The sequence below is a fragment of the Lampris incognitus genome, chromosome 14 (assembly GCF_029633865.1).
Source record: "Lampris incognitus isolate fLamInc1 chromosome 14, fLamInc1.hap2, whole genome shotgun sequence".
NCBI classification, from domain to species: domain Eukaryota; kingdom Metazoa; phylum Chordata; class Actinopteri; order Lampriformes; family Lampridae; genus Lampris; species Lampris incognitus.
In genome coordinates, this window is record NC_079224.1 from 13,375,112 (window position 1) to 13,398,878 (window position 23,767).

At 45.8% G+C, this 23,767-nt stretch overlaps 1 protein-coding gene across 1 annotated transcript in view; it reads right to left on the bottom strand.

The window, feature by feature from the left end:
* LOC130123717 (guanine nucleotide exchange factor VAV3-like) overlaps positions 1-23,767 on the bottom strand; it is a 79,524-nt gene that overhangs the window by 36,484 nt on the left and 19,273 nt on the right. Inside the window, exons 7-17 of the mRNA XM_056292990.1 lie at positions 23,545-23,613; positions 23,356-23,459; positions 22,763-22,862; positions 21,346-21,441; positions 14,151-14,219; positions 12,995-13,081; positions 10,560-10,645; positions 9,136-9,268; positions 5,104-5,213; positions 2,550-2,651; positions 959-1,050 (exon numbers count right to left, since the gene is read on the bottom strand). Coding sequence (XP_056148965.1) covers positions 959-1,050; positions 2,550-2,651; positions 5,104-5,213; positions 9,136-9,268; positions 10,560-10,645; positions 12,995-13,081; positions 14,151-14,219; positions 21,346-21,441; positions 22,763-22,862; positions 23,356-23,459; positions 23,545-23,613 — 1,048 coding nt within the window. The remainder of the gene's footprint in view (positions 1-958; positions 1,051-2,549; positions 2,652-5,103; positions 5,214-9,135; positions 9,269-10,559; positions 10,646-12,994; positions 13,082-14,150; positions 14,220-21,345; positions 21,442-22,762; positions 22,863-23,355; positions 23,460-23,544; positions 23,614-23,767) is intronic.

A 23,767-nucleotide genomic window follows, 5' to 3' on the forward strand; every position in this document is an offset into this window, starting at 1 on the left:
GCAAGGGTACGGGGCAACAACCACCGCATAACTCGGGACATAATAGACTTACTACTTCGAATATGTTGATTAAAAATGTAAGCTTTACAGTTTTTACTTGTACAGTGGAATTTTTTTCCATATTCCCCCCCCCTTTTCTCCTCAATTGTATGCGGCCAATTGCCCCACTCTTCCAAGCCGTCCCGGTCGCTGCTCCACCCCCTCTGCCAATCCAGGGAGGTCTGCAGACTACCACATGCCTCCTCCGATACATGTGGAGTCGCCAGCCACTTCTTTTCACCTGACAGTGAGGAGTTTTGCCAGGGGGACGTAGCACGTGGGAGGATCACGCTATGCCCCCCCAGTTCCCTCTCCCTCCCGAACAGGCGCCCCGACCGACCAGAGGAGGCGCTAGTGCAGTGACCAGGACACATACCCACGTCCGGCTTCCTACCTGCAGACACGGCCAATTGTGTCTGTAGGGATGCCCGACCAAACCGGAGGTAACACGGAGATTCGAACCGACAATCCCCGGGTTGGTAGGCAACGGAATAGACCGCCATGCAAAAACAAAACTAGGCATTTGGGGTTGGTGTTACAGACAGAAATACACACTTGCATGTACACACACATTTGAATGTACACACACATTTGCATTGCATATATGTATATATGTATGTATATATATATATATGTGTGTGTGTGTGTATATGTAAATATATATGTATATATTCATACATTAATGCATACTAGTAAACAATATCCTGAAGTAAGTACCATATGCTCTGTCCATACCAAGAAATTACAGACATTGCTAAGAAAAAGTTGTGTTGTAAAACGGCTCTAATATGAGAGTGAATGAGATAGTCACCGTCTTCACTATCAAAACCAACAGTGTATCTCACTGGATGACGTCAGTGTATCAGAGATCTGAGAAGGACAGAATGAAAACAGAATATTTGGGGGTCCTCCGTCTCACCTGTTCTCCCACAGAGTCCCAGTCGACCCAGGCACTCCTTGTGGGCTCCCAGTTCACACTTGAGACAGAGGTAGCCCTGGTTAAAGATGCCCCTGGAGAACACAAGAACCGTGGAATATGTCATGCATCACAGCTTCCTGAGATTTAATTTTGCACTATGAATTTTCAGACTTTGTGTCATGCCAAAATTAAAATTGATACCACCAATATCGCCACATCTTCTAGCTAATAAGATATTGTAGTTTGCCGCGAATGCTACCTATTAATCTGAAGACCTATTGGTCCATCCATCCATCCATTATCCAAGCTGCTTATCCCAATTGGGGTCACGGGATGCTGGAGCCTATCCCAGCAGTCATTGGGCAGCAGGCGGGGAGACACCCTGGACAGGCCGCCAGGCCATCACAGGGCCAATACATTCACACCTAGGGACAATTTAGTACGGCCGATTCACCTGACCTACATGCCTTTGGACTGTGGAAGGAAACCAGAGCACCCGGAGGAAACCCACACAGAGACGAGGGAGAACATGCAAACTCCACACAGAGGACGACCTGGGACAGGACGACCCCACCCCCCCAAGGTTGGGCAACCCCGGGGTTCAAACCCAGGATCTTCTTGCTGTGAGGCGACCGTGCTAACCACTGCACCTGCGTGCCGCCAATACTTGCTAGTGTCCGCAGTAATATCCCTCAGGGATCCATCCATCCTTCCATTATCCAAACCGCTTATTATTATATTATTGTTATTATTATCAGGGCTCAGGGACACCTGTTGGTAACAGTGCTAAACGATAAAGGCTATCCTCTTAGTATATTAAGACCAGCAGTAAACATCTATAAACTGAAAACAATTTGAGAAAATGTATTTTCCTGGCAACAGGAAATGGAAAGAGTCAGCACAGCAACACATAATAATGCGCACAGCGAGAGAACACTTACGGTCTCAGACGCCGTTTTAAGTGAAATCTGACACAAAAGCCAACACCTTTTATTGGATGGTAATATTCTGCTCAAACACAACCGGGAGTTCATCAGGCTTATCAACCAGAATCAGAATCAGAATCAGAATACGTTATTCATCCCCGAGGGGAAATTGGGTTCTATTATAGACACTCAAGCTCTAGTAAGAAAACAACTAAAAACTAACAAGATACAAGAAGACATGAAAACAGAAACAAGAAAAACAAACAAATAGAAATAAAAGATAAAATAAGAAATAGAAATGAGAACAAATATATCAACAAGCATGGTGCACATAACACCCTATCTATACTGCAATACTGCAGCACAAAGCAACAGCACAAACAAAACCCGACAGGATAAAACAAGTCGAAGGGCCGGTCCAGTGACCATTAACTCTGAGTGTCTGACACTCTGAGGGAGGAGTTGTAAAGTTTGATGGCCACAGGCCAGAATGACCTCCTGTGGCGCTCTGCAGTGCATTTCGGCAGAATGAGCCTATTACTAATTATTACTAATTATTACTTCTGTGTCCAACCAGCATGTCATGGAGTGGGTGGGACACATTGTCCATGACGGCACATAATTTCAACAGGTCACTCAGAAGGTCAAGACAACACGACTCTTACCTGAGCAAGAGGTGACAGAAGCTACAGGAAGTGATCCTCTCAAAAGTGTGCATCTTAAACTGGTGGGAGTTGTTGTTGGCATTTTCCGGTCGGATATTTGATCTGAGAGAGAGAGAGAGAGAGAGAGAGAGAGAGAGAGAGAGAGAGAGAGAGAGAGAGCAAGAGTGAGAGGGCATGAGAGAGAGCATTAGAGAGGGAAAATGAGAGAGTGAGAAAGAGCATTAGAGAAAGAGAGAGCAAGAGAGTTAGAGTGAGGGAGTGAGAGAGAGGGAGTTAGAGAGTGAGAGTGCAAGAGAGAGACGGTAAGAGAGCAAGAGAGAGAGCAAGTTAGCGCGAGAGAGTGAGAGCAAGAGAGAGCGAGAGTGATCCTCTCAAAACATTAGAGAGGGAAAATGAGAGTGAGAGAGTTTGAGAGTGAGAAAGATTGAGAGAGACAGCGTTAGAGAAAGAGTCAGAGCAAGAGAGTTAGAGAGTGAGAGCAAGCGAGAGGGAGTTAGAGAGAGTGAGAGTGAGAGCGTTAGAGAGAGAATAAGAGAAAGAGAGAGAGAGTGAGAGAGAGAGTACATGGGAGGAAAAAAGGAGAACAGTGAGTGCTGTGTGCACGACGCTGTGCTTTCATGCGTGTACACATGCATGACCGTGTGCAGGACTGTGTCAGGACCATGTGCAGGACTGTGTCAGGACTGTGTCAGGACCGTGTCAGGACTGTGTGCAGGACTTTTGTCAGGACCATGTGCCGGACCGTGTCAGGACCGTGTCAAAACTGTGTCAGGACTGTGTCAGGACCGTGTGCAGGACTGTGTCAGGACTGTGTCAGGACCGTGTCAGGACTGTGTGCAGGACTGTCAGGACCGTGTCAGGACTGTGTCAGGACCGTGTCAGGACTGTGTCAGGACCGTGTCAGGACCGTGTGCAGGACTGTGTCAGGACTGTGTCAGGACCATGTCAGGACCGTGTCAGGACCATGTGCAGGACCGTGTCAGGACTGTGTCAGGACCATGTGCAGGACTGTGTGCAGGACCGTGTCAGGACTGTGTCAGGACCATGTGTAGGACTGTGTGCAGGACCGTGTCAGGACTGTGTCAGGACCATGTGTAGGACTGTGTCAGGACTGTGTGCAGGACTGTGTCAGGACGGGGGTCGACTCTTTTCAATTCACAACTCAAAACTGCAACCCCCCCCATAATAATAACAACACTGCACTCATAGTGGCAAGAAACGATTCCTCTGAAACCGGAGCAGAAGTGAAACAGCCTCATCCCCGGTGGGTGTGTCTGCAAACGTGAGTCGTGCGTGAGGTGGACGGCCTCCTGCATGGGTTCAAATGTTCGCGGACAGAAATCCTCATCTGAACCTTGAAATAATCTGCAAGTATATTTTTATGGAGTTAACAAAAGCAACTCATGAAGAAAATGGGGAAAAAAAAACGGTGCAGAGCAGCTGAGGCTCTCCGGATGCAGCCCTTTCATCAGGACAACATACCGTCTCTACAGCTTCAATTGGCTCTCTGAACGGGCCCCTTCTGGCATCATTTCCCAATACACGCTGGCACAAATAGCTGTTGTCAGTCAAAGACCGCGAGTCTCTGAAGGGAGCCACTTTCGAGAAGGAAGAAGAAAAGATGCTTTTCTTTTTTTTTTTCTTGCCCCCCTCGTGAACACCTGTGTATTTGTGGAATTGCACAAGGGCTTTTGAGTGGTTTCATTGACCCCGGGGGCCATGGGTCTCGCTCAAGAGATAAAATACCGGACCGCCGTTTCAACTGTCAGCTCCGGCAGGAGGGGGGGGGGTACTTAAGTATGTTTTTCTGACACAAGCAGCACATACACATCACACACGGGTAATCTCCTGCCGCATCAACCAGCGCACATTCAGAACCGAAAGGAAATGGAGGGAGGCCATTACCGGCGCTCGGTCGGCATATCAAAGCTCCTCTTGCACGTCATATTCGTACATATATCCATCCACTCAAAAACACAATTGTTTGATCAGTCCATCAAACTGCGCGGCGTCAAAACAACGTTGTGCTCACCAGGGTGTCAACACGACGCCGGGTGCAGAAAAGATGCTTGCCTGCAATTGCTTCCCACGGTCGGGAAATAACACAAAAGATGTATATCCACAAGAAGCACCGACCTGACAAACTAGTCGACATAAAACTGGAACAGCAGAAACATATTTCTTCATTTTCCCAGTTCTGCGTGAGAATTTCTATGCATTTCTTGTGTATTTCTGTACGCTCCGTGTGTGTATTTGTGTGCGTGTGTGTTGTGTATGCAAGGCCTTGCTAGCTTCCTGTTCGTCGGCGGCATGTGTCTCATTACAGTTGAGTCCAGCGCATGTGAAAGAGTTTGCACTTCTTGCAGCCTTGGACAAAACATCATTGCAAATACATGAACGTGGACGTGCAGGGATACACGTGGTCACAGTCACACACACACACACACAACACAGTATACAAGCACTCACAAACACTGGTGCCTTTGTGTTGCTCACTTAACAAAGCCCCCCCCCCCCCCGGGTTGTGACCGGTACGTTGCCCCCTTGTACTCACATGGCCATCTCGAACTGATCCAGCCATTTCTTCTTCAGCTCTTTGGTCTTGAAGAAGAGTTCAAAGCCGGTGTGCCCCTGCTGGTGAGTAAGGTAGAACCCGTAGCACCACTGTGGAGGTCAAGTGGGGAACAGCGATGAAACACGGCAGAATCACTCAATGGTATCTGCATGCATCTATGCACAACTTCAGAGGATGCAGGATGGTGTACGGTGAAATTTGACAATCTAACCTAAGCAAATGTAATCTGTTTCAAGTTTCTAAAGTGGAGACAGACAAAGAATAATATGATACAGGATTAAACACTACTGACACTGTGCCCATAAAAATATCCCCCTAGGACCTAATCATATTCTCAGATTCTTCTATAATTGTAGCTAATGTAAACACAATTGTAGGACTTTGATTTCACTGTCATATTTCTGCTGATTTATACCACAAAAAGGTGCGATTAAATCAACTGCGTTTTGGTGTTGCAAAGCAATATGAAAAGTCAGAGGTGGTGGGGTGTCCGGGTAGCAGTCAAGTCAAGTCAAGTTTATTTATATAGCACATTTAAAACAACCACAGTTGAACCAAAGTTCTGAACAGCCTTAAAATACAATATAAATTAAGATAAGTGACCCATATGAATATAAAAATATATGTATAGAAAGCATAATAAAATAAAGAAAATATAAACAATAAAACAAGAGTAAAAGTATATTTGCACAATAAAATAATGGTGTCAAGCTCAACTTGAATTGAATGCCAGTGAGAAGGGGTAGGTCTTTAATAAAGACTTTAAAATCACTATGGTCTGAGCATAGCGGTCTATTCTGCTGCCTGCCAACACGAGGATCATCGGTTAGAATCCCTGTGTTACCACCAGCTTGGTCGAGCATTCCTACAGACACAAATTGGCCGTATCTGCGGGTGGGAAGCCAGATGTGGGTACGTGTCCTGGTCGCTGCACTAGCGCCTCCTCTGATTGGTCGGGATGCCTGTTCGGGGGGGAGGGGGAACTGGGGGGAATAGTGTGATCCTCCAACGCGTTATGACCCCCTGGTGAAACTCCTCACTGTCAGGTGAAAAGAAGCGGCTGGCAACGCCACATGTATCGGAGGAGGCATGCGGTAGTCTGCAGCCCTCCCCGGATCGGCAGAGTGGGTGGAGCAGCGACTGGGACGGCTCGGAAGAGTGGGGTTATTTGCCGGATACAATTGGGGAGAAAAGGGGGGAAAATTCCAACAACAAAAAAAGTCAGAGGAGGTGAATAATTTTCACAGTGACATTTACTTAACTTGCTCATCTAGGAAGGACTGACAACAGACTTTCTTGTTTTCCATCCACACCTGTGAGCTTGCCTACTGTTAACAACTAGAGCAGTTGTGGGGAGGGGGGGGTGCGTAATGGACCCCAAGGTGACCCCTAATGGTCAACTTGACAGTGACCATGAGGTGATGGGAGATTTATTTATTTATTATTACTTTAATGATCCCCGTGGGGAAATTCTTCCTCCGCATTTAACCCATCCTCGCCGCGTAGCTATGAGCAGTGGGCAGCGCCGTGCAGCGCCCGGGGACCAACTCCAGTTCCTCTTCCATTGCCTCGGTCAGGAGCCCAGACAGGAGTATTAACCCTAACATGCATGTCTTTTTGATGGTGGGGGAAACCAGAGCACCCGGAGAAAACCCACCGCAGACATGGGGAGAACATGCAAACTCCACACAGAGGACGACCTGGGATGACTCACAAGGTTGGACACCCCCGGGGTTCGAACCTAGGACCTTCTTGCTGTGAGGCGACAGCACTAACCACTGCGCCACCGTGCTGCCAGATGAGATTAAGTCACCATTTATCTATTAACTTCCTCTCTGAGATTTTATCTCAGATTTAGGCGGCACGGTGGCCCAGTGGTTAGTGCTGTCGCCTCACAACAACGAGGTCCTGGGTTCGAACCCCTGGGCTGTCCAACCTTGTAGGTCACCCCAGGTCATCCTCTGTGTGGAGTTTGCATGTTCTCCCCATGTCTGCGTGGGTTTTCTCCAGGTGCTCCGGTTTCCCCCACCATCAAAAAGACATGCATGTTAGGGTTAATACTCCGTTCTGTGCCCCTGAGCAAGGCAATGGAAAGAAGAACTGGAGTTGGTCCCCGGGCAGTGCACGGCGGCCGCCCACTGCTAGCTACCCAGCTAGGATGGTTTAATGCAGAGCATAACTTCCCCACAGAGATCAATAAAGTATCTCAAAATAAAATGGAAAAAAAAAAGCCGGTCCAGGGTTTGAACCGGCAACAAGTCCGTATCCCTAATCTCTAAGTTCCTTTGCCGCATCCCCCCCTCAAAGCGGAGCATCCTGCTGTGTCATACTGAATAACAGGAGACTGATAGGGTCTCCTAGTCCACTGACTGGCTGGCTCTTCATGGTCCTGAGTGCTTTAAACCCCCGCTGGGTGTTAAATCACCGATGATCGAGTGGGTTCTCAGCAGCACGGCACACACAGTCTGAAGTTTCATTTAGAACAAAATGATATATCGCCATAAGCAGCCTTGGAGGACCGTGTACATTCATCAACTGATATTAGCATCCCCTTTAGCATCTCTGTCCCTTACGGTGTGTGTGTGTGTGTGTTAGAGTGTGTGTTCGAGGATAGTTTGTGTATGTGTGCACAGTGTGTCTATGTGGTTGAGGACATGGGTGTATGCATTCATCTATGTGTCCCTTAATGTAAGTGTATCGGGGGGTGGGGAGGGACAACGTCTGCAGGTCCTGTTTCTGAATATGATTTATTGAGCTCCCACAAGCTGGAAGGTGAATAACAGAAGAAGAAGAAAAAAGGCAGATATGGGTCCAAACATAATCAGGTAATCGTCACTTAATGTGCTTAATTATCATCTACTCAGAAAAGATGCTACTGACATTTTCCTATATAGAAACATGAGTCATCTCACACCCACCCACACACACACACCATGATCCCACAATAAGGTAAATGAGGTTGATAATGGAGTCTCTTTGATAAAAATCGTCGCAGCGTCCCACCCTGGCAAGCTGTCAGTCTTACATTAGCTATCAGCAGTGGAGTGAGAAGACACCATCTGTGACCATACATCAACAAGACATCAACAAGTCCCCCCTCTGCCACAACACCGCCTGTGAATGTTCCCGCTGGGCGGAAAAAACAACAACAACCATACTGTATATGTACAATGTTTACTAAGCGCGAGTGGCTCAAATCCCGATTCTCCAGGGAGACAGACGAGGACACTGACCGCGCCATGCAACATGGAAGCCAATGGGGCGGTTCTGAATCGCTTGTGGCCATTTCAGCTCTCTGCTCTACAATCTCTCTTGCAATGAGAAAGAAATGGTTTGGCAACGCCTAAACACAGTTTATCAACCAGTGGGACTGTAAGGAGCCCATGCAAAATTAACCAAAAATGAGGTTTTCCCTGCAAAACCCTGTATTCTTTAATCTTTTATATCATTTTTAAATCTATACCCTATGTTTTATTTAATCCATAATTCTTTTTTTGTGGGGGGGGGGGATCCCCCCCCTTTTCTCCCCAATTGTACCCGGCTAATTACCACACTCTTTCGAGCCATCCCGACTACCACATGCACTCCTCCGATACATGTGGAGTTGCCAGCCACTTCTTTTCACCTGACAGTGAGGAGTTTCTCCAGGGGGGTGTAGCATGTGGGAGGCTCACGCTATTCCCCCCGGTTCCCCTCTCCCCCCTGAACAGGTACCCAACCAACTACAGGAGGCGCTAGTGCAGCGATCAGGACACATACCCACATCCGGCTTCCCACCCGCAGACACGGCCAACTGTGTCTGTACGGACGCCCGACCAAGCCGGAGGTAATGTGGGGATTTGAACTGGCGAACCCCGTGTTGGTAGGCAACGGAACAGACCGCTATGCTACTCAGACAGCCCTTTCATCCCTAATTCTAATATCATTCTATCACAGAGTGAAAAATGTGCAAGATGCAGTGTCATCGGCTCACTAGCATGAACAGAACTCGATTTCTTGCAGCCAACTGACCTTTTTGCCCTCTCGGTCAGAGGTGGGGTTGTTGGTGATCTTGAAGTAGTTGAGGTCAAGAATTTCTTTCATCTCATAGTTGTCTCCCCTCCGCTTGCAAACAATGACGGCCACGTCAAATAAAAAGATGTGTCTGCAACGCAAGAAGTGGTGGAAAAGCATTAGACCGCTGGAAATGGCTCGATCAATATCAAATTAACTTGTAAGTCACCATAGGCTGCAAGTATATGTGTATATCGGCTCATCCTCTGGTGGTATACTTCCTTTGAAGCTTCAGTCCACAACTTTGTGTATCTTCTTTGTGGCATTCTCAGGTGTCAGATTTAGGATTATAAATGATTATAAATGTTCTCGGCATAAGCACTCACTACTAATCTGGAAAACGTGGGGCATTTATTGGAGGTTTGCATGTTTATAAACCTCTATTTTTTGGGGCGGGGGGCTTCTTTCCCTCGTTTCTCCCCCGATTTGTACCCGGCCAACTACCCCACTCTTCCAAGCCACCCTGGTCGCTGCTCTGCCCCCTCTGCCGATCCGAGGAGGGCTGCAGACTGCCACGTGCCTCCTCCGATACATGTGGAGTCGCCAGCCACTTCTTTTCACCTGACAGTGAGGAGTTTTGCCAAGGGGGCCTAGTGCTTGGGAGGCTCATGCTATGCCCCCCAGTTCCCCCTCCCCCCCGAACAGGCGCCCCGACCAACCAGAGAAGGCGCTAGTGCAGCGACCAGGACACATACCCACATCCGGCTTCCCACCCGCAGACACGGCCAATTGTGTCTGTAGGGACGCCCAACCAAGCCAGAGGTAACACGGGGATTTGAACCGCCTATCCTCGTGTTGGTAGTCAACAGAATAGACCACCTCGCTACCCGGACGCCTTCATAAACCTCTGTGTGAGTCGGTTGGGTTGATGGGTAAGGCTGCTGAGCAAAAACACTCCTTTTTTTAGGATCTCCCAAGATCACCAGCTGATGAGAGAGGGGAGAGAGTTACTCATTCACGACCCAAATCTATCCAACCAACTTTGGCATCCCTCCATTTATAAATCTGTTTCTGCTCCCTCCCCGTCCCACCATAAAAGGGGTATGCATGTCTGATTTGTTCCTACAAAGCTGTGACTCAGTCTCCATGAATGAAAAGTACTGAATATTATCTGTATCTTAAAAGAAACGGGCTCATTTTGCTGTAATAAAACTGCTTAATCTGCTCACCACATGAGACGGGACATTTTGAGAGAGCTTTAACTGCACCTGAACATAATATTGATTTCTGGTCTGATCACATCTACTGATGGTGGTCGGCATGGGCGAGGGTGTTGTGTGCACTAAATGTTTAATCTAAAAAAAAAAATCCTTATTGATTCAAAACCCTGTCTCCACACAGAAACAGTACCTTTGCAAGTGATGAAATGTCGTTGGAACTACCTGTCTTGTTTCCTCTTGTCAATGTTGGAGACCATGCGCACCTCTCCATCTCCTTTAGGCCGACCGTAGCTGACCAGCGGCTGGTTCTGGTGAGAGGAGCACAGGTCAACACAGCGAACAGACTTCCACTCACAAATCCACATTACGACTAACTGGACTGGCGGCCTGTCCATGGTGTCTCCCCGACTGCCGCCCAGTGACTGCTGGGATAGGCTCCAGCATCCCCACGACCCTGAGAGCAGGATAAGCAGTTTGGATAATAGATGGATAGATGGATGAATGGATGGATGGCATTTCAGTCTTTTTTTTTTCTTGCCAACATGTTTTATCAAGCATGCAGATACTGATAAGTTGAATAGGAACATCTGATTCGAATAAGCAAATGAAAAAGTCCTAAATATACCCAAAATGTCTTACCACTCGATGGAAGTGGGAAAATTGACTTGCTGATAAAGATTTTTTTAACTAATAACAAAGGGAAAGCATCTGTTGAATGAATTCATCAGACCATCTGATTAGTTGTTGTATTGCAAACCTTCAAGATGCAGCACTTGTTTTGTTTTTTTTACCCTTTTTCTCCCCAATTGTACCCAGCCAATTACCCCACTCTTCCAAGCCGTCCCGGTTGCTGCTCCAAACCCTCTGCCGATCCGGGGAGGGCTGCAGACTACCACATGTCTCCTCTGATACATGTGGAGTCGCCAGCCGCTTCTTTTCACCTGACAGTGAGGAGTTTCGCCCGGGGGACGCAGCACGTGGGAGGATCACGCTATTCCCCCCAGTTCCCCCTCCTCCCCAAACAGGCACCCCAACCGACCAGAGGAGGCAGTAGCGCAGCTACCAAAAATTATTCGTTATTCTCGTTAACCGTTTTTTTTTTTTTTTTTGGATTTCCCCCTCTTTTTCCCCTCAGTTGTACTCATCCAATTGCCTCACTCTTCCGAGCCGTCCCAGTCGCTGCTCCACCCCCTCTGCTGATCCAGGGAGGGCTGCAGACTACCACATGCCTCCTCCCATACATGTGGCATCACCAGCTGCTTCTTTTCACCTGACATAAAGGAGTTTCACTAGGGGACATAGTGCGTGGGAGGATCACGCTATTCCCCCCAGTTCCCCTCCCCCCTGAACAGGCGCCCCAACTGACCAGAGGAGGCGCTATTGCAGCGACCAGGACACATACCCATCATCCGGCTTCCAACCCGCAGACACGGCCAATTGTGTCTGTAGGGACGCCCGACCAAGCCGGAGGTAACACGGGGATTCGAACCGGCGATCCCCGTGTTGGCAGGCAACGGAATAGACCGCCACGCCACCCGGACACCTCTCAGATGCAGCACTTTTTGCAGGTGTCAGGATGCAGTTTTGCGTCCACAGGTAGTGTGAAATGTCGCCACCATCTGTCGGTACAAATGACGACTAAGTTGCCTATCACTGATCAGCTTTTTAAGTGAATCTGTCGGTGTCTCCAGCTCACCTGGAAGCAAAAAAGCCACAGGTTATTTTTCAACAACGTTTTTAATTTTCACTTGAGATGCGTTCGGCAGTCGGTTGGAAACACAGCTACTACTCATCTATGTGTATCTACCTGGCGGTATCGACTCGGAATCACGGCGTTCATCTGGTTATTCAGCTTTATAGAACAGTCGTGGTTAATTATTTGTACCCTCAGTGTTCAATCAGCCCACTCTGATGGGAGGGGTTCTAATGAGGGAACTCAATAAGAGATTACAGACTTCAGCTGGACTCCACTAGTTGGTCTAATTGATGAAACAGCCATTGACGTGTGAAAGTAGCCACGAAACAGAGTAAACAAGGAGTTGAAAATAACAAACATAACGGCTCGTGAGGAGAATTGGCTTGCCAGTGTCCAAGATGCGGCTTCGGCAAGGAGAATGTGCCATTCAGTGTGCAAGCCGAGCCAAGCCGAGGATGAAAAATAAAGAGCTTATATTGACATATGCTGGTTTTAATGAAGAAATTGATCTCGGTGTTGCAAGTGTAGCTGGAATCCTTTCACTTCTCAGTTGCGTTTGCCATTTCTATGCAGCTTGCACAGGCAGTGAGGATATGCAATCGCACCCTTCCAACCGGGCTGTCTGTCCATCACATAACAGGACCCACACAGTTGTCCACCTATGTACAATTTATAGTCTGATTCATCTATCATGCATGTCGTTTGGCTGTTGGGAGAAAACCCAGACGAACACGCGGAGAATATGCGACTCCACACAGAAGCACTAGGATAGAAAAAGGATCTTTGCTATGAGGAAACAGTGCTGAAGACTAAGCCGCCCAGCCACCCCTTATCGACGAATCCCTCACTCCATCTCTCATGTGTGCACAATGGGCTGAACAGGTTTCTCAAATATTTCATTCTGCCATGCGCTGAGTGAGAGCAGTTCCAGGTTTTCAAAGGCACATTTGTTTTGGCTTACCAGGTTTTCGATGGATCTCTGGTATTGATCAATCTCTCTTAGTGTCTCGTTGTCTCTCTTCACCTCATTGACATACTGGGCCAAGTCCTGAGCAACACACAACACACACCCGGTCAACTGAACGGTTATGAAAATACCTTTTTCTTATGGACAGTGTGAGAAAAAGACAGATGGACACATGGGATGGATAACACAGACAGACAGACAGACAGACAAATAGATAGATAGATAGATAGATAGATAGATAGATAGATAGATAGATAGATAGATAGATAGATAGATAGATAGATAGATAGATAGATAGATAGATAGACAGATAGATAGATAAAACACAGACAAACAACACAGACAATACAGACAGAGACAGATACAGACAGACAACAGACAGGCAGAAAGACGACAACAGACAGATAGAGACAGACAGACAGATAGATACGTAGACAGACAGACAGACAACATAGACAGATAGATAGATAGATAGATAGATAGATAGATAGATAGATAGATAGATAGATAGATAGATAGATAGATACTTTTAGGATGGAATATTGAGGTACGATTCAGTTGACAAAACTAAATGGGTCGATACACAAAGGAGAGTTTAGGGAAACAAAATTCACCATTGATTGACGCATCGTGCATGATACTCAAGTCTGCATTACATTTAAGCTTTTTCATGTTAGACACTAAATGAGGAGCGATACCTGGATGTAGATCGTTGAGTAAATTCATGAAGGTAGCACGTGTAATTTGCAAGCAGTTTACAATGTAAATTAAAAAAAATCAATTCTTACACACACACACGGACATACACAATTAACATATGAAGTCCCTGCATCCCTGGCGTTATATTCTAGGTGTGCCATAACGAGTCCTTAAATCAGCTGCCTATCAAACTGAGCCTGCCTGTGGCACTGCAAGACTGAAGTGTGCACTCAGCGCTGACTAGCGTAGTATAAATGTCATGTTTATTCACTTCACAACCATTTGGATCCTTGCAACATGAATGATTTATTTCTTTATCCAATAACAGCTTAGAGACTGGAGACAGCGTGGCAGAGAGAGGCTTTTCAATGAGCAGTTAAAGTGCCCTGTGATTTGTAACCCGCGGAAAACATGATGATTACCGACCGTTTGCCACAAGCACCGCACTTACTTTCATTGCATCGAGTGCCATCTTCAAGTTGCTCTTGTTGGCGGCATCATGAGTGTGTTTGACTAGCTCCTGTTAGCAGGAGAGAGATGACAAACTATCAGATACACTGGCATGCCAAAAGATAAACACAGGGACACGCACGAAAAACACACATGCACAGACACGCATAAACACACTTAGCATTAGTATAATAGCCAGCGTGACTTCCATGAAAGAGGCTTATTATTATAGCTGAATGATGAGTCGGTGTGCCCTGTTCTCCTACTAGACTGTGATCATTGTCTAAACAGGAGGATACACTCAATTTAGAGGTTTAAATTCAAAGTATAGTACAGGATGCGGAAGCGGGGCAGGCTATGCTAACTGCTAGCCCATGCAGACCGGCAGTTCCGACAACACCGAGGGCGGTCTGGCGGCGGCCTCGCCTGGCGTCGACAGTACATTTGGTGTCATCGTGTGGAGATGTGTGTCGAAGGTGTCTGGCTGGGAGAGCTGGTGTTGAATCGGCTGGGAGACCTTGGTCTGCTGCGTCCTGTGGGCCCAGGGACAGACCACGGCCCTACCTGGAGCTGCGCCCGAAGAGGGAGAACCGAGGGCGGTCTGACAGGATGCGGAAGCAGGGCAGGCTAAGCTAACTGCTAGCCCATGCAGACCGGCAGTTCCGACAGTCATCCTGGCTGGCGTTCGCTCTCCTGGACAGTGATCTTTTTTTTTCCTTTTTTTTAGTTTAGATATATGTGTTAGTTTGGATATACACTACCGTTCAAAAGTTTGGGATCACATTGAAATGTCCATATTTTTGAAGGAAAAGCACTGTACTTTTCAATGAAGATAACTTTAAACTAGTCTTAACTTTAAAGAAATACACTCTATACATTGCTAATGTGGTAAATGACTATTCTAGCTGCAAATGTCTGGTTTTTGGTGCAATATCTACATAGGTGTATAGAGGCCCATTTCAAGCAACTATCACTCCAGTGTTCTAATGGTACAATGTGTTTGCTCATTGGCTCAGAAGGCTAATTGATGATTAGAAAACCCTTGTGCAATCATGTTCACACATCTGAAAACAGTTTAGCTCGTTACAGAAGCTACAAAACTGACCTTCCTTTGAGCAGATTGAGTTTCTGGAGCATCACATTTGTGGGGTCAATTAAACGCTCAAAATGGCCAGAAAAAGAGAACTTTCATCTGAAACTCGACAGTCTATTCTTGTTCTTAGAAATGAAGGCTATTCCATGCGAGAAATTGCTAAGAAATTGAAGATTTCCTACACCGGTGTGTACTACTCCCTTCAGAGGACAGCACAAACAGGCTCTAACCAGAGTAGAAAAAGAAGTGGGAGGCCGCGTTGCACAACTGAGCAAGAAGATAAGTACATTAGAGTCTCTAGTTTGAGAAACAGACGCCTCACAGGTCCCCAACTGGCATCTTCATGAAATAGTACCCGCAAAACACCAGTGTCAACATCTACAGTGAAGAGGCGGCTGCGGGATTCTGGGCTTCAGGGCAGAGTGGCAAAGAAAAAGCCATATCTGAGACTGACCAATAAAAGAAAAAGATTAAGATGGGCAAAAGAACACAGACATTGGACAGAGGAAGACTGGAAAAAAGTGTTGTGGACGGATGAATCCAAGTTTGAGGTGTTTGGATCACAAAGAAGAACGTTTGTGAGACGCAGAACAAATGAAAAGATGCTGGAAGAATGCCTGACGCCATCTGTTAAGCATGGTGGAGGTCATGTGATGGTCTGGGGTTGCTTTGGTGCTGGTAAGGTGGGAGATTTGTACAGGGTAAAAGGGATTCTGAATAAGGAAGGCTATCACTCCATTTTGCAACGCCATGCCATACCCAGTGGACAGCGCTTGATTGGAGCCAATTTCATCCTACAACAGGACAATGACCCTAAACACACCTCCAAATTGTGCAAGAACTATTTAGAGCAGAAGCAGGCAGCTGGTATTCTATCGGTAATGGAGTGGCCAGCGCAGTCACCAGATCTGAACCCCATTGAGCTGTTGTGGGAGCAGCTTGACCGTATGGTACGCAAGAAGTGCCCATCCAACCAATCCAACTTGTGGGAGCTGCTTCTGGAAGCGTGGGGTGCAATTTCTCCAGATTACCTCAACAAATTAACAGCTAGAATGCCAAAGGTCTGCAATGCTGTAATTGCTGCAAATGGAGGATTCTTTGACGAAAGCAAAGTTTGATGTAAAAAAAATCTTATTTCAAATACAAATCATTATTTCTAACCTTGTCAATGTCTTGACTCTATTTTCTATTCATTTCACAACATATGGTGGTGAATAAGTGTGACTTTTCATGGAAAACACAAAATTGTTTGGGTGATCCCAAACTTTTGAACGGTAGTGTATGTGTTCTTGTAGTTTGGATATGTCTTTTTGTCTTTGTGTTGCACTGCTGTGGGCTGGGGGAAACCATATTTCATTTCATTTCATGTGCACAAGTGCATGAAATGAAATGACAAAGTGTTTCTGATTCTGAAGTAAGGTTTCCTTTCTCAAGTCAGTCATTTGATAGATGCTCTGCCATCGTCCACATTCAAAAAGAATAGGATAATTTAGATGCAATATTAAGAGTTTGATCATGAAAGACATTTAAAGAGCTATAGGGGCTATGATCTGCATAGAAAAAACAAAGAAACATTTCTTTGCTTGTATTCAGAGGTCACTTCACTCTCATTAACGCTTTTTACTGGACTGCACAAATACTGCCAAATATCATGCTGCTGTTACAAATACAAAAAAGTGTTGTGATAATACACACTCATCGCACTGCCCGGCTCCACACTTAGATGGCTGTCGACCGATCTTACATCATGACGGGTCAAAGCTTGGAAAACCGTGATTGTTTGTTAGGTAACATGATGTAACCTGCGGATTGGTGCCACCGACAGGGGTCCAATCCTACAAATCCTCCAACCCATATGACCACAAGGTCGTATACCCTCTAATACGACCCACAAGAGCGTTTCCTAAATTAGCTCCCCTACCGGCGGCAGGAGATATGCCGCAGATACTTTTCGCCTCTGTGTATTGTGGGTTTTTATCTATTTGTTGACATCCTTGAGAACAACAGAATATGTAGTGAGTGTGTTTTTGTGTTGTTTCGCCGTCTAGTATAGTAAGTAAGATTGCTATTGGCAGCACGACCGCTAGAGGTCGCTTAACTTTAAAACGTAACTATAGGTTGTAATAAGCTGCTTTGTACAAACGACCTGCTGTGGGGTCGTTTTTTTTTGTTTTTTTTTGGTGGAGGACAGTCTCGTCCTGTTGTTGGACCAAATAATAAAACCTACACAAGGTCCTCTGAGGAGGGCTTTTTGTCTCCCATTAAAAAATAAAAAATAAATCACAACTCAAGCCAAGCATTGAGACAAACAACAACATGCAAGTCCATTTTAACTGGCAGCTGCTGCGTTTACATATTGCGACAAATCAGTGAATTTGCAAATCATGAGGTCCGATGGGGCAGTGATGGTACCATTACATCAGTGTGGAAAACATGAGACAGCACAGTGGCGCTATATCATGATACAGACAAATATCTATAGATAAAACGAAAGACCTTGTAAAACTGGGGGCTGATTATGATTATATCACTGTTACAACTCTCTGACTAACAGCTGCTTAGAGTATTACAAATTTATGCTGTGACCTGGATTTGGCAAAATTTTGCAGTTTTCCCATTTGTACTTGCATAAATATTTGGTACGGAATCTCCACAAACTTTTATACACGAGGTCTCTGCTCCGACAGGATCTCATATACATACGATAAGCAGTGCATTATCTCATATACATTAGCAATGTTTTATCTGGATCTGACTAGCGAGTGAGGTTTCAGCAATTGTTGGCAGATGGGAGTGGACAAATCTGTTAGTAAAGCGCCTCTATATCACGGCATGTGTGTACTGTTCAGTAAGGAGAGGGTTGAAGCCTGAACCGTCTGAGCTGGAGTCCTGAAAAGGAAACTCACAGACTCACTGAGACAAAATCAGACACCGATTTGAGTGCCGGGCATCAATATTGATTATTGATGATTATTGATAATGACTAACACAGAGTTCACCTCAACACTCCTGTGGCCAAGTGTCTTACTGCATAGTACATAATGCAAGTGATTCATATACAATTCAATATTTTGTGATATATTACGTTTCAGCTAACACAGCGATACTTGCAATATTTTGTCAAAATTTTATAAAATTTTCATAAAGGAAACCCCTCAATATGAATAAAATCAGAGTAACCAGAGTCATGGCTAGTGCGGCACTGGACGTGCCTACAGTTGTGGCGGTTCTGTGCAACTGCCACCTAGTGGTGGGAGATGTAAACAACACAATGAAGTGGCACTGCTGCCATGTCTGTTTGCGAGTAATCCTTAAGAATCGAAAGTGTTTTTAAAAACAGATGCAATGTTGTGAAAGACATTATCATGACGCTCAAGTGGATCAATATTTTCCTTGCACCCCTACTGCACAGCTCTAAAAATATTACAGGGCCCGGCAGTGGATTATAGCAAAGATGAATAAAATCTTGAAGCTTAATGAATAAAAATATCAATAAAAAAAAAAAAGTCTGTGCACTGAGGGAAAGTGTGTTCACTCTCCATTACTCGCCCGATACAACATCGATGACAAGAGACTCTCTGTTATTTCACTGATTGGTCCTCTGCTGTCTGGCCGCAGGGGGGTAAAAATCAGCTGATTTCCAGGTGGGCTGGAAAGGAAAAACCTGCATACCCACGTGAAGCGCTACGTGGCACACGACTATCACTGATCTACAGTTAGCTCCAGTCAGTGAGGGATGAAATGCTGTATTTTCTGCTACGTGATAGTCTCTCGTATTTCCTCCTCATCCCTTCTACCCTCAGCTACCTCTGACCCCCCCCCCCCCCAACCAAAGCTTCTCAGCGGAGGGGTTTAGAACTGGGTACACGAGGGTTCACTATCCATTACCACGATGGCCTTAAACCCTCAACAACCAATTAAAACACCTCTCTCGCCGGCTGTCCCCCTGTACCCCTCGGCTTCTACCCGACCTTTAGTTCGTATTAGCCAGAAAAGTGGGTGTGTCACATCATTATATAAGGAGGCAATGAAATTGGCGTGATTTGGCAAGGCTGTGAGGCTGGTGCCGTCAGGAGGCATGATTGAATGGGAGAGGTCACGCCTCTCCGGAGTAAATAGGGTCCCCAGCCTTGTATTTTAACTGGACGTGTCATATTTCTTAAATCAGCTGAAGGTGATTTCGACTGATGGTGGAATACATTAAGTTCTTGTTTCCAAGGCAACTCCCCCCTTTATTTAAAGTGTTTTATGTACACCGATCAGCCAAAACATTAAAACCACTGACAGGTAAGTGAATAACATCGATTATCTTGTTACAATGGCACCTGTCAAGTGGTGGGCTATATTAGGCAGCAAACGAACAGTCAGTTCTTGAAGTTGATGTGTTGGAAGCAGGAAAAATGGGCACGCGTAAAGATCTGAGCCACTTTGACATGGGCAAAATTGTGATGGCTAGACGACTGGGTCAGAGCATCTCCAAAACGGCAGGTCTTTTGGGGTGTTCCCGGTATGCAGTGGTCAGTGCCTACCAAAAGTGGTCCGAGGAAGGACAGCCGGTGAACCGGCGACAGGGTCATGGGTGCCCAAGTCTCACTGATGCGCATGGGGAGTGAAGTCTAGCCCGTCCGGTCCGATCCCACTGAAGAGCTACTGTAGCTCAAGTTACTGAAAAAGTTACTGCTGGCTCTGATAGACAGGTGTCAGAACACACAGTGCATCGCAGCTTGCTGCATATGGGGCTGCATAGCCGCAGACTGCTCAGAGCGCCCAAGCACCTAATGGGCACGTGAGAATCAGAACTGGACCATGGAGCAATGGAGGAAGGTGATGCTCTGGTCTGATGACTCACGTTTTCTTTTACATCATGTGGACAGCTGGGTGTGTGTGCATCGTTTACCTGGGCACCAGGATGCACTATGGGAATAAGGCAAGCTGGTGGAGGCAGTGTGATGCTCTGGGTGATGTTCTGCTGGGAAAACTTGGGTCCTATCACTCATGTGGATGTTACTTTAACACGTGCAACCTACCTAAACACCGCTGCAGACCAGGTACACCCGTTCATGGCAACGGTGTTCCCTGATGGCAGTGGCCTCAGGTGGTTCTAATGTTTTGGCTAATCATCTGTACATACTATATCAAGTGAAATATTTTCAAGAGCCTTGTTTCAAGATACCGTAACTTGTTTGAGGCTTAGATTATACCACATGTCTGAAGGGAGTAATGAGTTTGATACGAGATTTAATGACTTGTCACAGTATGCATTTTCCCAGCATGAAACCGCATTGAAGTTGGCTGCTTGGCTGGGAAATGAGTGTGAAAACGTGGAGCGTGTCGCCCTCAGCTGGCCATTCTGATAACAGCACCAAGTCAGTTAAATAGCCAGGGTAAAACTCTCTGACCCCAGAAGAAGGATTACAAAATAAGACAGAGGTTGTGGAAGCCTTGTACTGGGCCGTGGGAACAAGTGAAGGTTAGAGAAGCAGTATTGTAATTGGTTGGTTTGACTCTACAGATCAGCTGGGATGAACCATACAAGTGAATGAGAGAAGCGCCCTACCCTTCCTCACAAACCGCCACTGAGGGGTCCTTGAATAGGGCTCGCATTCCCAAATTGCTCCATCAGAGCACTATTACTACTACTACTACTACTACTACTTCTACTACTACTACTACTTTCGGCTGCTCTCGTTAGGGGTCGCCACAGCGCATCATCCGTTTCCATCTCTTCCTGTCTTCTGCATCTTCCTCTGTCACGCCAGCCACCTGCATGTCCTCTCTCACCACATCCATAAACCTCCTCTTTCGCCTTCCTCTTTTCCTCTTCCCTGGCTCAGCATCCTTCTCCCAATTTACCCAGCATCTCTCCTCCACACATGTCCAAGCCATCTCAATCTTACCTCTCTTGCTTTGCCTCCAAACCGCCCAACCTGAGCTGTCCCTCTAATATACTTGTTCCTAGTCCTGTCATTCTTCGTCACTCCCAATGAAAATCTTAGCATCTTCAGCTCTGCCACCTCCAGCACTAAATATCTGAAATGGCATAAAACTATACAAATGTCAAGCAGGGTAATGGACGAGTGCTGCGGTGTAGAGGTTTGCCTACCTGAAGGAGCAGATGGTACTTGAGGACTCTCTGCATCGGGACCACCAGGAGGTCTCGCAGAGTAAATTTCCCATTATTGGCCCTCTTGGAGCACTCCTGAGATAAATACACATAAATGCACGTACTTAAAAATAGCACGAGGTTAATGGCATGACATGAAGATGGCATGGTGACGCATAACAATGCTAATTGAACATTAACGGTACTTTACCAACCAGAGACAGGTAACACAATAATATAATTGTAATACAACTGTAATACTTTCCAGTAAGTAGTTGTCTGATTATTTCAATTTCAGTAATAGTATGGCAGTTATGAATAAAACACTGGTCACTTTTGTTAATATCTAAATATCAGAGTAAATTTTTATCTAATTATCAAGTAATTACAATTGAGTTGACTTGTTCTGGGTGAAGGTCAATACTACATCCTCTTCCATATTACAACAAGCACAAGAGACTCCGACAACACTTTGTTTTATCATTCAGACTGAGGTGAGGCCATTGGGTGATAAAGATTTTCAATGGTAGAAGAGGATGAGATGCTCATCAGATAATGGCGAAAAAAATCCCTGCTAATGAGAATAAATCATTTATGGGTTCCTTTTTTTATGTATTTCTGATTTTCCCCTTTTCTCCCAATTTAGTGGCCAATCGATCCCTATTTTAGTTCAAACACCCACCCTCGTACTGTATGCGTTCGCTAACTGCATCTCTCCGGCCGGCAGTCTCGAAGGAGACGCCTCCCCACTTTTGTGACAAGGCGACTCCAGGCCGAACCACTGCTTTTTCCGACACACCCAGAGACGCATTCATGTGACGAACACAAACCGACTCCGTCCCCTCCCGAAGACAGCACTGCCAATTATTGCTGCTTCATCGAGTCCGGCCATAGTCAGATCTGACGAGACCAGGGCACGAACCCCGGTCCCCAGTGGGCAACTGCATCGACACAAAGCCGATGCTTAGGCCACTACACCACCGCGGACCCCATGGGTTCCTTTTTTAACTATTGTTTACATTTATTTAGATATTTTAATTATCATACGTATGGATAAGTATGGGCAATGTAATGAAAAACACTAATCTGCAGTGCTTTTCAACAAAAATACAAATAATGTGAGTGACTAATTTATTGATCAGATTTCTACTCAAAGGAACACATTAATATAATTACAATAGTATTACATCTTCATCAAAGTAGACACTGTAAATCTTTTTGTGAAGTACACATGATAGACACTAGGGGGACACTGGAGAACACTGGTTATGTGTGTGCATGTGCACATGTGTGTGCGTGTGCACGTGTGTGTGTGTGTGTGGGGCTATGTGACCATGTGTGTGTGTGTGTGTGTCGGTACTGTAGAGTTGCGGTGTGGAGAGTTTCTAGTGAGTCAAGTTCCTCATCGTTTTCGCACCTCCAGCTTCAGACGAACGTCCTCTTTCTCCTTGCAGATGAGGTCTAAGACCGCGATGGCTAGCTCCACCTGACTGCAGTATATTCCATAAATTAAAAGTCTGTCAGAAAGAAGAGAGGAAACATCAGGAAGGCAGCCGGCAGCATCTATACCTTTGTCTTTTAAAGTGAAACACATGCCTTCTCATTTGTTGTGTGTGGAATGTGCATAGCAAACAAAGATGTACTGAGTGAATAGTGGCTTAACAAGTTAAAGCATTATCAACAGTTTGCACAGAGGACATATCTCTCTCCATACGATATGTCAGGACAATAAATAGCTTAACAAAGTCAGAATTGTATCATATATTTTCTAAATAACCACTGACAATCATGCGAAAATTCTAATTGATGGGCAAAAAAATAACTGCAGCAAAACTGCAGTTACATTTACGAAGCAGTTACATTTACGATTCGAAGCGGCGATGCCCGTGTTGGTAGGCAACGGAACAGACCGCCACGCCACCTGGACGCCCATTACATGTTCTCTTTAAGGCACAATAGACACGGGCTACAGACACATTAGAGACAGAAGCGATGTGTGGGGGTGGGTACCTCTCCTTGTAGGTGATGAAGATCTGGTACAGGTTTAAGGCATTTCTATTGAGGATGGAGTCCTGTACATCCACCATTAGGCTCTTGTGTACTTTAACAAGGTCCTGTGTCAGAGCGGGAAGCAGTTAGTCCCCCAACAGCAATGTGAATTAATCGGACAGGAAAAACAGAGAGGCTTGTGGAACATACCGGGATGTTGAGAAAAACTTTGTCGATCTCTGCTGCCGAGAAGAATTTCTTCAAAGGGTTCAGGAAGTACTGCGAGAAGGAAAGGTTGAAAGCCTTGGTGAATTATGAAACACCGCTGACTGATGAGATGCCAACGGTTTGAGGAGACTCTTCCTTTAAAAAGGATAGCTTCCATTTTTTTTCTATTTTAAACCAAACCTCATTAAATATTGTAGGGCATCAT